We start from the raw sequence: 16265 nt of genomic DNA, 5'->3' as shown, positions 1-16265 counted from the left end.
ATAGATGGATTTGGTGTCCCAAATCTAAAACACAATAGTACTTAAGTCAGCTTGGGGCCAATGCTGGAATAAAGAGGCAGATAAATGGCACAGAAACAGGTCTTGAGAATAAGGTGACATTTCAAACCAACACAGTGGTAGGTTTCAATAAACCATGGCTGAACATCTGGCTATCCAGCATGAAAAAAGTAAAAGGAAGTTCCTATCTCACACCATACTCAAAAATTAACTCCAGTTTATTGGCTCAGTTGGTAGAACACGTGACTCTGGATCTTGAGGTTGTGAGTTTGAGCCCCACATTGCAGGGAGGGGGTGTAGAGATTAGTTAAAAAATAAGCTACAGATAAATTAGATATTTAAACCTAAAAATTCAGTTGGACTTGTCTTCCCTGGGGGAAACTCAGAGGCTGGAAGGGAAAATATGTAAAAGTTTCAATGTAATGGATGGCAAAAGACACTGAAGAGGTAAATGGCAAACTAATGGAAAATGTTGGCTACAAAGGATTAATCATCTTAATATATAAAAAGAAAACAACCCTAAAAGAAAAACAGGCTAAAGCTACTATGTACAGGAGATTCATAGTAGAAAAGAAAAAGGCCATTCAATATACAAAAAAAAAAAAGAATATATATATATATATTTATTTTCCCTGGCAATTAAAAAAAAAGTGAATTCAAATGAATTACTGTTCACTCTTTAGACTGGCAAAAAATAAAGCATATCTGCGAGGTTGTGCAGAAAAGCCACTTTCAAGTTCTTGGCTGTAATATTAATTGAAATATCTCTGGAGGACAAGTTGGCCTTACCTGTTAACATTTTAGATATACATGCCCTTTGACCCATCAGCTCAACTTCAGGAATTAGAACATGGGAATACGTTTACCGAGACCCTGCAACATTTAAGCGTCAAAAGCAAACTAAATACGAGATGAGGTGTCCTTCAATGGGACCACAGTCAAATGCTGTATGGAATCCACAGTGGCATGTTATGTTGCCATTAGGGAGAACGGGGTGGGTGTTTATACACGGACGTGTATCATGTAGACGCAAACACATTGCTAACAAATGCATGCTTAGAAAGATGGTCCAAGGACTATACTGCAAATTGTTAAGGGCAGTTACCTGTGGGGAGAGATCTGCTTCAAGCTAGCGTATGAACTAGGGATGTTTTTCCATATTGCCTCATGCTTTGACTTCTCTATCCTGAGCATGCATCACCCTTCCTTCCGCTGTTGCCTCTGTGCTCCTTGGCCTGCTGGCCTGCTGGCTCCATGTCAGTGCCGGCTGCTCACACTCATTCTATCCCGGGCCCAGGGATCATCTGGTGCCAGATCCTGGACGGCCACCTGGAAGAGGCAGAGCACCAGCTGGAATTCCTGAAGGAGGTGCAGCAGTCCCTTGGGAAGTCTGAGGTCAGAGCCCTCTGAGGGGCATGGGTTCCTCCAGCATTGGGTCACCCCCACTTCAGTTTCCGGTATCCAGCAGCCCACATGGCCTGGACTCCTGCTTCACCCTCGCCTACCCACTGCCCAGCTGGCATTGGTGCCAAGAGCTGCACCTGCCTCCCACAGGTGCTGCTTTTCCTCCAGGCCCTCCTGGCATCCCGCAAGCACACGGGAGAGCAGGAAGTCACTGCCCTCCTGAAGGAGGTCGCAGAGCTGCACTTCTCCAGCATGCAGGGCCTCCCCCTAGGCTCTGAGTACTTCGAAAGACTGGACCCCCTCTTCCTGGTCTGCCTCGCCAAGGAGTACTTGTTCTTCTGCCCCAAGCAGGTTAGTGGAAGTTCTGTCCTCATGGTGGGGGTCAGGAGCGTCGGTCTGGAGAGAGGCAGGTACATCACCTGGCTGGCTACCAGGCAGCGCTGTACTCTTGTGGCTGGGGAACCCCTTCTCCTCTGAACAAACTTGAACATGTAGCATGTGAACCACTTGAGAGTTGTTCCAGTGCAGATTCTGATGGGTGCGGGGGGTCGGGGGAGGGAGCCTGCCTCTGGAAAGAGCTCCCAGGTGATGCCTGTGCTGTGATTGTCCCCTCCCATGGAGGGGCAGGGCACTGGACTGTGCCCCTGCCTTTATCCTAGAGAAAAACCAGTCTCCTTTTCTCCAGCAGTCTTCTAAGAAATCTACTAGCCTTTACTTGTTTGTCTGCTTTACTCGTTTGCCTGTTTTCCCAGCTAGCCAGGATTCCCTGGGGGCAAGGATCGTGTCGCCCCCAGTGCCATGTCATGAGTTGTCCCACAAATATTTATCAAGTGCACTAGCCACGTGCCAGATACCAAGTTAGGTACTGGGGACATGATAGCGAGCAAAACCAAGTCCCCGTTCTCTGGAGCTTTTGCTCTAGTCCTTGATGGCACAGAGTGCCATAATAAACACCTGGAATGAGGTAAAATTCCTTCACTGAAATAGTGCTGTCTGAGAGCTTTAGGTGTCTGTCTGGCACGGGGACAACTGTACAGCTAGGCCCCGTGTTCCTCCAGCCCCGGTCGCCAGGACAGATTGTGTCTCCGCTCCTTAAACAAGTCGCCATGATCCTGACTCCTGTAATCAAAGCAGCGCCAGCGCTGATCGATGCCCTGTATGTGATGGCTCAGGTCAAGTACCTCTCAGGTGAGTCCCCCCTCCACACACACACACACACACACACACACACACACACCCTCACCAGGCCTGCCCGCATCTCTGGCCTCCAGTCCCCTGAAACCAGCCTGATTCCCCTGGCCAGCAGGGGTCTCTCCCACCCAGCCTGCTGTTGGTGGCTTCTAAGCTCTGGGCCAGGTCATCATCCCTGAACTTCCATTATACACCGGGGCCGAGCTCATGCTGGGCTCCGGGAGTCCTCCAAATAGGCAAAAATTCCCTCACGAGATTTGCATTCTAGTAAGGGGAAATCGACAATAAACAGAATAAGGAAGCACACTGCGTTGTTTGTTAGGACCTAGTAATGCCGTGGGGAAAACTAAAGCAGAGGAGGAGAGGTGGCGGCAGGATTGCAGGTGTTTTAAAGGTGGTCCTGAGGGCCTCATGGGGAGGTGAGACCCCGTAGTCTTAGGGCTTTCAGAATCTCAGGGTGGCCAGAGCAATATCCTTCCAGCATCTTCCATCTCAAGGCCAGGCCCTGGAGAGAAAGAGGGAAAAAGGGAGAAGCCTTCGTGGGAGACTTATTGTCCTCTCTGGGTACTCTCCCCTGGCAGCCTTGTAACCCTGTCTTCCTGGAAGACAAGCTGATCTCTGGTGTGCTGGGGGCTTCTGAAGAATCCCAAATGCCAAGGCATGCACTGCCGTGCATGGGTCATGCTGCACAGAGACCTCCTCACCCCTTCCTCCTCCGGCTTTCCAGTGTTTCTCTGGGTTCCAGGCTTACCCACAGTTGCAGGGGCTCCTGGGTATGAGGCAAGGGCAGGAGCACTCCCCCAGGGATGCTGGCAGCTGCCAACAAGTAGGTTTAGGGCCAAAGCCAGGTCTCCAGCTGCTTCAGTTGCCATAGTGACACTTTCACACTTCTGCAGCACACAAAGAAGGAGCAGGGAGTCGGGATCCACATGCAGGTGCTCCTCACCCGCCAGGTTATGGACCCTGAGCAGGAGCTGTTGAGAGATGCAGAGGAATGCAGGACCCTCCTACTAGCTTAGTGTACCCCACTATTGGGCTTCCCACTGGGGCTGCAGGGAGACCCCGTACCCCCTAGTGCTAGATCAGAGCTCAGCCTCAGAAACCAATTGCCCTGGAGTTCAGTGCTGACTTGGTTCCTTGTAAGATGAGTGACTTAATCGTCACTGGGTTCCAGTCCTACAGCTAAAAGACATGGATAATACTGCCAATCTCACAGGGCTGGGCAAATATGAAACCCCCTTTCTAAAGATGCTTTGCATGTGTTGGCCATAGAGCGGATGCTTTTTTTAGTCTGATATAGTTACCATTATTGTTAGGTTTCACTCTGCTCTGAGGTGTGGGAATCAAGACTTAAGTGTTCCCCAGAGCTTCCACACAGAGCAGTGATGTGACTTAGTGGTCTCCCTGAGGGCTGCAGAGAGAAAGGAGGGGATCACACCATGGTTCGAGTTTCCTGGCTTTTGTCTGGGTCAAAGCACAAACCGTAGTTCTGATTTTAAGATGAGAACTCCAGGGGCGCCTGGGTGGCTCAGTGGGTTAAAGCCTCTGCTTTCGGCTCAGGTCATGATCCCAGGGTCCTGGAATCGAGTCCCGCATTGGGCTCTCTGCTCAGCAGGGAGCCTGCTTCCTCCTCTCTCTCTGCCTGCCTCTCTGCCTCCTTGTGATCTCTGTCTGGCAAATAAATAAATAAAATCTTTAAAAAAAAAAAAAAGATGAGAACTCCAAGTGAAACAGGACAGACCCGGGTCAAATGGCCAACTTGGGTATTTCTGGGTAACGGGACTTAGAAACTTCATTCTGCCTTTACATCCTAGGCCCTGAGAGTCCACTGGGTGCCCTGGATGTAGAGGTCTGTTTCTCATTTCTAGGAGAGTTAGAGAATGCCCAGAGCACCCTGCAACGCTGCTTGGAGCTGGACCCTACCTCCGTGGATGCCCACCTCCTCATGTCCCTCATCTATCTGGCACAGGGCAATTTCACCATGTGTTCCCACTGCTTAGAGCTAGGCGTCAGCCACAACTTCCAGGTGGGGTCCTCTGTGCCCAGCTGCCCACTCAGCACCCCTCAGCCCACCCAGCTGCAGCCCCCTACTTGCCCTGGGAGGGTAGCCCCAGGCACTCCCTACAGCCTGCAGACCCTTCTGCTGGCCAAAGGCGGGGCAGGCTCAGTGGGCTTCTGGAGCTTTCTCCAGGCTGTGTACTGTGAGTCACAGCAGCAGCAGCGTGCTGGAGCCCTGTGCTCCTCTCTGCTTCTCTAGGTCCGAGACCACCCCCTCTACCACTACATCAAGGCCAGGGCCCTCAACAAGTCTGGGAACTATCCAGAAGCCATAAAGACCCTGAAAATGATCATAAAATTACCAACTCAGAAGACAGAAGGAGGCAAGAAGTTCCACGGGCCCTCTGTACAGCCCAGCGAGCGGGTGTCCATCTTACTGGAACTGGCAGATGCCCTCCGGATGAATGGGGAGCTGGTAAGAAATGCCATGCTCTCTTCCCTTGGGACTGAGGCCTTTGGAGGTCCAGGGTCATCAACCCAGGCTCTCTGATTCTAGTTATCTGTGCTATTATTTGAGCCTTTATTCATTTGGGAGCACATCATACCCCTGCCTAAAGGCTTCTGTGGCTCCCACTGCCCTCAATGTAAAGCCCAAACCCTATTGTGTCCTGCCCGATCCATCCCCTGCCTACTACACTGTCCCTGTGAGGACATGCATTCAGAGCAGAGAGGCCCATGAGGACAGCTGCAGGTAGCTATGCAGAGGGGACCAGGTAGAGTGCCCATGGATGCCATCATCACACCAAACCTTTATGAACTCTGTCCCCTTGGAGTTTTGTGGTATACAACATGGTCAACTGTATGAGGCAGCCCTGGGGCCTTGAGGGGATGACTAGGCAAAGGCAGGGAGCACCTTAGCATCCTATGCAGGTGTAAAGGAGCATCAGAGAACACAGAGATGGATGACGGGAGCGGGGAAGCTGCCTCCACATGCTCTCTTGGCCCCACTGACCTCACTCACCTGCCCACTCTCCAGAAAGGGGTTTGTCAGCAGAGCTTCAAGACCATTTCTGCGATCCCCTAGTCCTGGGGCATCTGGCCTCCTGTGATGACCCTGCCATAGAGAAGGAAAAGCCCATGAGGCCCTTTCTCCTTAAAGTTAAAAATTGCCTTTGGAGTAAAGATAGGGATGCAGAAGCTTGTTTGTGCTTCCTTCCTTTAAATCTGCCAAAGGGATATAAGAATTGCAAGTGGAGACGGAATCTCCATCTATAATGAAATTAGGGGAGTGCCACATCCCGAAAAAGTTGATTCAGCTGGTCATTGATTTGGCTAGAGACTGAGGGCTAGCTATATGTCAGGTGCCATGTGGGAGTTGGGGATAGAAGAGAGCAGCCAGCAAGGGCCCCATCCTCTCAGAACTTTACAACCATGGGGGAGAGAGAAAGAAGGGTGCCTGAGGTCCCTGCATTTGCTTGAAACTTTCTGAACCAGAGATGTGGTCAGCCAGGAAAAGCAGGGGCATTTCCGCTTTTGGAAGGGGAGGACCACAAGACAAGAACTCTCTGCTAAAATGCCTCCTTCCTTCTCTCTGTCCAGACTCCTTTCTAGGAGACATGGGCCAGAGGAAAGTAAGGAGGGAAATGACCAGAAAATCAGTTCTGCCACTTGCTTTTCTAGGATCTGTAGACTGAGGCTTTCCTGTGAACCAGGGGTTCCATCCTGACCCCAGCTTCTCACAGAGTCTACCCCACAAGGGAGGACCCACAGGAAGCTCAAAGGAAATGGGCTTCTGGGCAGTTGTGCTAGGCCCTCTCCCTCTCCAGCCTTGTTAATAAGAAAAGGGAATGAGAATGGCATTTGAGACTGAGCAGTCATCAGAAGGGGTCCAACATGGTGGCTATAGGGAAGGAAGGAGGCAAACAAGGGAGGGAAAAAAGAAGAGGAGGGAAGAAGGGAGGAAAAGTAAGAAGGAAGGAAGGAAAGGATGGGAGGGAATGAAGGAAGGCAGGAAGGAGAGAAGGACAGAAGGGAGGAAAGAGGAGAGAGGAAACAAAATCACAAGCCAAAGACAAGTGAGGGTTACACTTTGGGAGAAAATATTATACAAAATAGAAGAAATATTTAGAAAAAAAATTTGTGGACTCAATGAAAATAAAAAGAACATGGACTCTTGTAAAAACTAGCTCAAAGCAGAGCACCAGAGATCCACAAAGGGGTTCACTAGCCAAGCTACAGGAAGCAGTAATCTCATTAGTCCCCCAAAAAAAATAGAAAATGGCTGAACCCTTGCTGAGGCTCTCTGATGGGAGAAAAGGTTGAGAAAATCACTGAAGTGATCTGAGAAGATGACAGATAAGAAAGAAAGAGGCAAATAGCCAGCCAATGCAAAATCATTGTTTCTGCAGAAGGGAGATGGAACAGGGGACACATCAGAGAGGTACTGGGAGAATGATTCCTTTAGGGGAGACATGAATCAGTGACCCAGAAAGGCACTCTGTGCTGGAGAAATAGCAGTAAAATATTAAGACCAAGAAATATCCTAATAGTAATACCCTAATGAAGTTACGAGAATCAAGGATTCACAATGTCATTGAAGGTTCTGACAATCATCTGGGAAGGCAGCTGTGAGAAAAAAAGAATCAACTTGGCCTCAGACTTTTCCTCAACTATACTAAATTCAGGGAGGTAACAGAACAATACTTATAAAATATCGAAGGGGTTGGGATGTCCCCCAGGATGTCTTTCATATGTGAAAGCAATAAAGGATTCTCTAAAAAATTGAATAACTCCAGAATTATGGTGTTAATTAAAATATTTTGAAAAACCTACTTGTCGATATAATGCAGACAACCAAAACACAAAATAAATGAAGTTTTTACAAGTGGGAAAAATCTGAACTGTAAAAGGACGCATAGAACTTATCTAAATAAATCTAAATATAATTACATTGAAATAATTACAGTCATTTCGACTCAAAGCCAGCATAATAGCTAAATTCTTGAAATAAAAGTTATTAAAGTCAAAATAACAATAGTATCCCATAAAAAATTCAGGGAGGAAGATGTGAAGGGAAGGTGAGGTTACTATATGCAATTTTTTTTTCCATCTTTATAGAGTGCAAAACAAAAAGTTTTCACAAAATGTTTCTTGATAGAAAGATAGCTCTTGGTAGAATTTTTTTTAAGATTTTATTTATTTATTTGACACAGAGAGATCACAAGTAGGCAGAGAGGCAGGCAGAGAGAAAGAGGAGGAAGCAGGCTCCCTACTGAGCAGAGAGCCCAATGCAGGACTCGATCCCAGGACCCTGAGATCATGACCTGAGCCGAAGGCAGCGGCTTAACCCACTGAGCCACCCAGGCACCCATCTTGGTAGAACTTAAAAGGGAAGATTTACACCACATTTTTCAAGAGTTATGAAGAAAGGAAAGCAGAACCTCACATTAGGCAGAAATGAAGCTGAACACAGCAGCATGTAAAAATGAATACAACAACAAAAAAAATGAAAACAAAACAAGTTGACAGAAAACCTAAGAATGTATCTGTGATAATAAAATTGTAAATGAAATAAATGTGCCTATTAAATAAAAGAGGCATTGGAGTGGTTTAAACAAGCAAACAGAAGGAACCTTTACTGTCTATATTTCAAAAACCAAAGGACCCAGAATGAAAGTAAAAACATGATACAAACATATGAAGCAAACAAAAAGAAAGCAGAGGTTGAGGAAGAAATGTCTGGTAAGACTGAACCCAAGTCAAAAAATCACCAAAATAGGGAAAGGTACTTTGTTAAAGTAATCAAGGGTATAAATATAATGAAGAAATAATTCAAATGGACTTTTATGTACCAAATACCATAACATTAAAATACTTTTGGGGCACCTGGGTGATTCAGTCCTTTAAGCGTCTGCCTTCAACTCAGGTCATGGTCTCAGGGTCTTGGGATAGAGTCCTACGGGGTGGGGCTGGGGGCTCCCTGCTCAGCGAGGAGTCTGCTTCTCCCTCTGCACCCCTCATTCCTGCATGAACGTGTGCACATGCATGCGCTCTCTCAAATAAATAAATAAAAATAAAACATACCTTTGACCAAAAGCAGGAAAATACAAGATGTGTCATAGGTCTCCAACAGGAAGGAATTGCCAACGGACATTGAGGTGCTAAGAATAGGCTGGTTCTTACAGTAACGGGTTTCTGTACCCCCAGGTCTCTGAGCACCTTCCCCCTGCCATCCCCCAGGAACACTAGTTGTGGACATTGAAGGGCTGTCTCTCCTTTCTGCCACTGGAACCTCTCTGCAGGTGGATGTGAGCCATCCTCCCCTTGGCTTCCGTATAGCAGGATGCTCCCAGCTGTCTCTGTTTCCTTTCTCTCCAGGGGTTAGGAGTGGGAAGAGGGATCACTTAAGTCTCCTCCAAGAGGTTTCAAGTGTGGTGGGTGACAGCTAACAGAGCGTCTTTTGGATTCCCATGTCCCAGCATGAGGCTACTAAGATCATGCAGGACGCCATCAATGAGTTCAGTGGCACACCAGAGGAGATCCGCATCACCATCGCCAACGTGGACTTGGCCCTGAGCAAGGGGAATGTGGACATGGCACTGAGCATGCTGAGGAACATCACGCCCAAGCAACCCTGCTACACAGAAGCCAAGGAGAAGATGGCCAACATCTACCTGCAGACCCGCAAAGACACCCGCCTCTACATCGGCTGTTACCGGTAAGCCCCAGGAGGCAGCACCCTGACAGCCGCATTTCCAGTGTTGGTTTTGGGAGTGTTTCCTCCAGATTGTGTTTCTTCCACCTGGGTCTCCAGTGCACGTCCTCCAAGTGTGTTAGATGCCAAGTACAGAATTTCCTTTGGGTCAGAATTTGAGTGTGCTGAGTCAGTCAGACCGGCTCATTGCTGAGATCTGAAGACCTGGAACCAGATCTGTCCTGCTTGGCTGCCCTGTATGGCCCCACATTCTGGTGGGAACCATGGGAATGCACTTCTGCCCTGTCCCTGTCTCTGTCTGTCCCTGAAGAAATGTCCAGTGACTTGATGTGGCCAATGAGAGGTGCAGGAGGGTGGAGAGCTGGGGTTAGAAGCCCTATATGATTTGACAGTGGGGGCATAAAAGTACCTTCCCAGCCCCTCCCTCAAGCAAAATTCTGCCTAAGCAATCCAGTGGGGAAGCAGTGCTAGGGGGGTGGGGATGAGGGAGGCGAAGCCAGGAGCAGGGAGAAACCAATGAACAGTAGAGTAACGTGGTCACATGGAGTTTTAGAAAGAGCAGGATAGGGGTGCCTCAGTGGCTCAGTTGTTAAGGGTCTGCCTTTGACTCAGGCCATGATTCTAGGGTCCTGGGATCGAGCCCTACGTTGGGCTCCCCACTTGGCGGGAAGCCTGCTTCTCCCTCTCCCACTTCCCCTGTTTGTGTTCCCTCTCTCGCTATGTCTGTCTCTGTCAAATGAGTAAATAAAATCTTAAAAAAAAAAAGAAAGAAAGAAAGAGCAGGATGCCTGCTTATGCAGAGGGGTCTGGGAGTTGGGAGTGGAGGCCAGAGGAATGGGTGGAAGTTCTGGCATGTCCAGAAAACAGATGAGGAGAGCCTAGACTAAGGTGGCTAGTGTGCACAGTGGGCTTTCAATGAGTATTGGGTGATGAATGAATGGATTAATGAATGAATGAATGGATTAGTGGGAAAGAAAAGGAGGAGATGGATTGAGAAACATGAAAGATGCACAGGTCTGAGCTAAGTTTTTGTTTGCTTTTGGAGGGAACTCTGTGAACATCTGCCTGGTCCCCACACCAGCCTGCTATTGGGTGATGCTTTCATGAACATTCAGGAGGTGAGTGAAAGCCTCATGGCCTTGCCACATGGTCCTCTGATCTCATGTCTCCAGTGGGAGAGAAGAGACAGAGAGAGAGAGACCTCTGGATACTTTCCCCACCAGCCTGAGAAGGCCTTGGAGGTTTATGACGAGGCCTATAGAAAGAACCCACACGATGCATCCCTCGTCAGCAGGATTGGGCAAGCCTATGTGAAAACCCACCAGTATACCAAGGTCAGGCTAGGTTGGGGTGGGGAGGTAGGGGTGGGGTTGGGGGAGACAGCCCAGCAGGGAAGAGGGAGGAGGATGTATGGGTAGGAGGGTCAGGATGGGAGGGGAGTTTGGCTGCATTTCCACCCTAGCTCCCTGCTGAATGGGGTATCAAGGGGAGAATTCAGAAGCCAGCCACCGTTTCTCCCCACCCCTCCATATACACCTGCCCAGCTTGAGCCCTCTGCAGCTGGGAGGGCCTTTCCATCTCAGGATTCTGTGTTCTGCGGGGACACACAGTGGTGGCCGCTGAGGGGAACACGGTGTGAGGCACTCAAGGGTAGAACCAAACCCAATGCCAGTATTTCCCATTTACCCTAAGGCAATTAATTATTATGAGGCCGCCCAGAAGATCAGTGGACAGGACTTTCTGTGCTGTGATCTGGCTGAGCTGCTCCTGAAGTTAAAGAAATTCAGCAAGGCAGAGAAAGTTCTGAAACAAGCACTGGAACATGACTCTGGTGAGGCCATGTCTGAAAGTCTCTCCCCCAGCATACTGTGCCCCCCACCGCCCCCTACACTCTCTTTGCCTGCAGAATGATGCAGGGGTCTTGAACCCAGTTCCCTCCCTCCCCCATCCCCCACTTCCCAGGGGCCAGAGAACACTGATTTGAGTTTCCATTTTGCAGTCAAGGACATCCCATCCATGATGAATGATGTCAAGTGCTTGCTTTTGCTGGCAAAGGTTTACAAGAGTCATAAAAAAGAGGACGTGATGGGAACTTTGAACGAGGTAATTGACGATAGACAACAGACTCAAGCAAGCTCTTTATCTGCCATTTCCTGATGGGAGCTATAAAAGGAAGGCTGGTCTAGAAGGCTCAAGAGCTGGCCCTCAAAAGGGAACCTAGGTTACACCTTAGGCCTCTGCCTTCCATTTATCCCCATACCTGTGCTCTTCATTGATGGTGCCCCAAAGTTCCTGAAGGCCAGCTGGGCCAGGCTGGAGAAGGCAGGGAGGAGGAAGGTGCCCTCGTCCTCAAGGATGCTAGAGGTGATAATACTCGACAATGCCAGGAGCTCCCAGTCACTGAATGCTCTGTGGTGGGTGCTATACTAGGCTTTTTGCTTTCTTATTAATTCTCACGGTAGCCTTTGAGATACAGCACTGGGACGTTCCTGCTTCACAGATGAGGCTCCAAGAGGTTAAGAAATATGCTCGGAATCTCACTGCTAGTAAGTGGTGGAGGTGAGATTGGAACCAGGTCTGACCTGATCCAAACAAAGGTCTTTCCCCACCCAGCTGCCTCGATGGGACACTTCCTGGCCATTCCTGCCATACCTTCCTCTCTCGTTCCAGCAAGGGCATGGTCTGCCACTTGTTGGGTAAAGGGGTGCATTCTGTGGGTGTAAGAGCAGAGCCCACTCTCTAACTGTTGAGATGATTTATGCCCTTGTTTCCCACCAGATTCCCACTCCCTTTTGGCCCTTAGAAATCCCAAAGCTTGACCCTGGTGTCTTTAATCCGTCTTCTTCCGAAACTCCCGGGTTACTCACTTGATCATTTCATGTCGTGGGTATTTGTGAAGGCTGCCTCAGAGTCCCTGCAAGGTAGTATTCAGAGTAAATGCATCTGTCAAAACCCAGCCTGCTCTGAGCACCTACTCTGGGCTTGTGCAAGCGCAGATTAGACAAGGAGGCAGCAGGGTGTGATGGAAACAGGTAAACAAGGACAGTACACTGGAGTGTTTTGTTTGGGCACCTTTGCTTCTACTCCTGCCCCCAAGGCAGAGCCAGTTTGACTCCCGAGTGCTCAGCCAGTGGCCTTGCCTGTCCAGAGTGACCCAGATCTGCTCAAGGGCACTTGAGATGCCCTTTCTGATAATATGCTGACACAGAAACCAGAGCGTGGAGACTGGTTGTGAATTGGCCTGAGATCCAGCACATCAGGCTCCGAGTCTCTGATCCTGACTTTATGGGTCTCCCCAGGCCATGGACCTCCAGTCTCGGATCCTGAAGCGTGTTCCACTGGAGCAACCAGAAATGATCCCCTCCCAGAAGCAACTGGCAGCCTCCATCTGTGTCCAGTTTGGGGAGCACTACCTGGCAGAGAAGGAGTTTGCCAAGGCAATGCGGTCTTATAAGGATGCCCTCTTCTACTCGCCCGTTGACAATAAGGTGGGGTCCTCAAAGCCAGAGCCTGCCCCTTCTCTTGGGCTGTGATGCCTTGCAGAGTTTCCTGCCTAGGGGCAGAGACCAGGTCCTTTCCTGTGCCTCGCTGAGGACCTGAGGTATAAGGGCCCTGAGACCCATGGTGTGGGGAGCCTGCTCTAGCTGACCGTGGGGCCCTCGAACCAAGTCTAGGAAGCCTCACTTTGGACAGCCACTTGTGGGAGGTGGAGTGGGAAAGACCCTGCCAAAAGTCATGTTAGTCTGGCATTTCTGGGTCCCCCTTGGAGGTGGTGACACAGTGAGAGCTGTGGCTGCCTGGGGTCTTTGCGCACAAACTCAGACTAAGCTTCCAAGGAGGTTTAGGGTCATGAGGGTGGTGTGACTCTCCAGAGAGAGTGGGTGGAGTCCATACTAGGAGAACGGAGAAAAAGCTTAGTGGCCCAGCCATTCATTCATTTAACAATCATTTGGGACACCTGGGTAGCTCAGTTAAGCATCTGCCTTTGGCTCAGGTTGTGATCACAGGGTCCTGGGACTGAGTCCCACAGGCTCTCTGCTCAGAGACTGCTTCTCCCTCTCCCTCTGCCTGTTGCTCTGCCTGCTTGTGCTCTCTCTCTCTTTCTTTCTGTCACATAAATAAAATATTTAAAAACAACAACAACAACAAAACATGTACTCATTTAACAGATGTCTCAAACGTGCCAGGCACAGTGCTAGGCCTGGGAGACGGTGGGCCCAGATCTATCCTTGCCCAAAGACTGCCTCAGGGAGGGGGCACAGATGAGCACATTTGTAGTTCCAGTGCTACACGATATGTGCCTGCATGTGGGTCTGCACACTGTGGGAACTCAGAAGATAGGTACCTGCTCCGCGTCTGGGGCACGGAAGGCAGCCCAGAGATGGTTAGGTCAGAGCCAGAGCTGAAGGAGAGGTACAAGTTATACTTAGTTAGTAAAACACATGGTATGATTGGAGAACTGGTAAAGGAAAAGAGTAGGGCCAGAGACCTAACAGAAATGGGTGATGAGAGCGGGAGACATTAGCCTCGGAGTTTCCCCTTGATGCTCGCTGGTCCGTTTTGTCTGGTCTTGTCACAGGTGGTGCTGGAGCTGGCGCGACTCTTCCTGCTGCAGGGACAGCTAGACCTGTGTGAGCAGCACTGTGCCCTCCTCCTACAGTCTGAGGAGCACCACGAGACCGCCTCTGTGGTAGGAGCCCCCAACCCCGAACCTTCTGCCTGCCCTCCCCAGGCTCCCTGTGACTCTGAGGGCTGCTTCCCAGCCCTAGAACTCAGTCGCCTGGCTGCCCCACACAACAAGGGCTGCCAGGCAGAGGGGATGGAGTGCGGGGCCGCTGCCCTTCACCAGGTAGGGGTGGCAGCAGGGACCACGTCAGTCTCCTGGGCCCATCCAGGGGGGGTGGAGGGGAACCACACCTATAGCTGGTGAAGGCAAGGGTGGGACAGGTTCCTGGGTTTAAAGAAGAGAGTGGGAAAAACGCTCTCCTGCCTGACTTCTCTCCTCCCTAACACCCAGGCAGCCACCAGGGCCACCCCTAGAAGAGGGGAGCCCGCATTCCACCTCTGCTGCCTGCAGTTGGCAGTTCCCAGACACGGGCGGAGAGGATAGTTCTGTTGCAGCCTGTCAAAGGGTCCTTCTGGTGTCCAGCCCTGGGCTTCTCTTCCCACTTACATCCTCTCCCTCTAACCCCAGTCAGGTCTTCCTTCTGGGCTCCTCCTGGGGCCACTTCTCCCAGTGCCTAGAGAAGCTTCCCCTGGAAGTGCTTTCTCACCTGCCCTGCTTATCCCCACCCCTGGCCAGCCTACCCACCAGGGAACTCCAGGGCACTGTGTGTTTTCTGACAGATGATGGCTGACCTGATGTTTAGAAAACAAAAATATGAAGCTGCTGTCGATCTCTACCACCAAGTCCTGGAGAAAGCGCCAGGTAACTGCCTGCATTAAGACTGGCTACAACAGTTCCCACCCTGCAAAGACTGTTCTCCCTTGAGAAGGGTGGGCCCCCTCCCCTCCTTCCTGACTGGGCAGAGGAAGCCCCTTCCTCTCTGATTTGTTCCCAGAGCGGCAGGAAACTGATAAAGCCTTGATGGAACATGCTGGCCCTTCCCCAGTCCAAGGGGCCAGTTCCTGGTCTCCTGGTCTCAGGCAGGGCAGCATTTGGCACCAGACCCAGGAGAGCCTGTCTCTCCCCACATCACAGCCATTGGACTGAATGTGGCTCCCTTCTGAGGTCACAGCACCTGGAGGTGGCTCGAAATTCTCCCTTATGGGTAGCTACATTTCTCCCTCATTGCAGTATCAAACCACACTCTTGCTGGGGCAGGGACCATACCTGATGCTCAGACTAGAGCCCCTGGAGGCCCAAAACCAGCTCTGCCTAGAGGCCTAGCCGAGTGCAGCTATTAGGAGTGCGGATCCTGGAGCCAGATGGCCTATGTCTAACTCAAGCTCTTCCACTCACCAGCTGTGTAACCTTTGGTAGATAACTTCTTTGTGTCTCAGTTTCCTCATCTGTGAAATGGGAAGCATTGGTACCCCGTTGTATAGTTAATATATAGGCAAAGCGCTTCATGCCAGGTACTGTACAAGTGTTAGCTATTATTACTACTTTTCAGTATGATGATGATAATTCTCTCAACTGTGGAGACCAGTGGAGACATTGAGGCTGCTGGGATGTCCAGGCTCAGCCCAAACCAGGCAGTGTCTGCTGGTCCCCTCCCTTCTCCATGCCATCTGGCAGCACCCAGACGGATCTAGCTAGTGGTTAGCATAGCCTGGAGATTTCTGCTTTCTTATTTTAGACAATTTTTTGGTACTGAATAAACTAATTGATCTGCTATGGAGAAGTGGCAGACTTGAAGATGCCCCTGCCTTCTTTGAATTGGCCAAGAAGATGTCCAGCCGCATTCCTTTGGAGCCAGGCTTCAACTACTGCAGAGGCATCTACTGCTGGTGAGTGGAGCAGGGAGAGGGAGGTCAGCATGATCTCCAGCAGGGGGTTCTTCCTAGGGGACACGCTGGGCTTCTGTAGCAATTCAGCGTGCAGATCTGGGGTGGGGTGGGGGGGTGAAAAGCAGCGATCCAGCCCTAGTGTGCACAGACTCAGGGAGTGGTCCCTGCAAGTCCCTGCCCTCACTGGCCCTCAGTTTCTGTCTCTGGTTCTTGGGTATTTCTCTTCTCTGCTACAGGCACATAGGGCAACCCAACGAAGCACTGAAGTTCCTAAACAAAGCACGCAAGGACAGCTCGTGGGGCCAGAGTGCCACCTACTACATGGTGCAGATCTGTCTGAACCCAGACAACGAGATCGTGGGCGGAGAGGCTTTTGAGAATCTGGTGGCTGAGAGCAAGTAGGGGCCTGGCTGACCTGGGGTGGGGGTGGGGGCGCAGGGGCAGGACCCTGGGAAAGGAGGGGAGAGCCTCCTGAGCTGCGGGGTCC

General features: G+C 50.4%; 1 protein-coding gene across 5 annotated transcripts in view; it reads left to right on the top strand.

Annotated features, from left to right (window-relative positions):
- TTC21A (tetratricopeptide repeat domain 21A) overlaps positions 1–16265 on the top strand; it is a 35619-nt gene that overhangs the window by 15221 nt on the left and 4133 nt on the right. For 3 of the 5 annotated variants that reach the window (XM_032347935.1, XM_032347882.1, XM_032347999.1), the window contains exons 10-24: positions 1316–1413; positions 1573–1773; positions 2481–2610; positions 4482–4639; positions 4871–5086; positions 9090–9328; positions 10371–10443; positions 10549–10659; positions 11018–11156; positions 11325–11428; positions 12625–12813; positions 13905–14015; positions 14672–14753; positions 15628–15778; positions 16015–16176. In XM_032347935.1, coding sequence (XP_032203826.1) covers positions 1316–1413; positions 1573–1773; positions 2481–2610; positions 4482–4639; positions 4871–5086; positions 9090–9328; positions 10371–10443; positions 10549–10659; positions 11018–11156; positions 11325–11428; positions 12625–12813; positions 13905–14015; positions 14672–14753; positions 15628–15778; positions 16015–16176 — 2164 coding nt within the window. Of the gene's footprint in view, positions 1–1315; positions 1414–1572; positions 1774–2480; positions 2611–4481; positions 4640–4870; positions 5087–9089; positions 9329–10370; positions 10660–11017; positions 11157–11324; positions 11429–12624; positions 12814–13904; positions 14016–14671; positions 14754–15627; positions 15779–16014; positions 16177–16265 lie in introns of all 5 variants that reach the window. The other 2 variants (XM_032347830.1, XM_032348088.1) reach the window with 2 other exon arrangements.

Source organism: Mustela erminea, chromosome 1 (genome assembly GCF_009829155.1).
Source record: "Mustela erminea isolate mMusErm1 chromosome 1, mMusErm1.Pri, whole genome shotgun sequence".
In the NCBI taxonomy this organism is placed as follows: Eukaryota; Metazoa; Chordata; class Mammalia; order Carnivora; family Mustelidae; genus Mustela; species Mustela erminea.
Note: the sequence above shows the minus strand (reverse complement) of the source record. Positions and strands in the feature narration are given on the sequence as shown.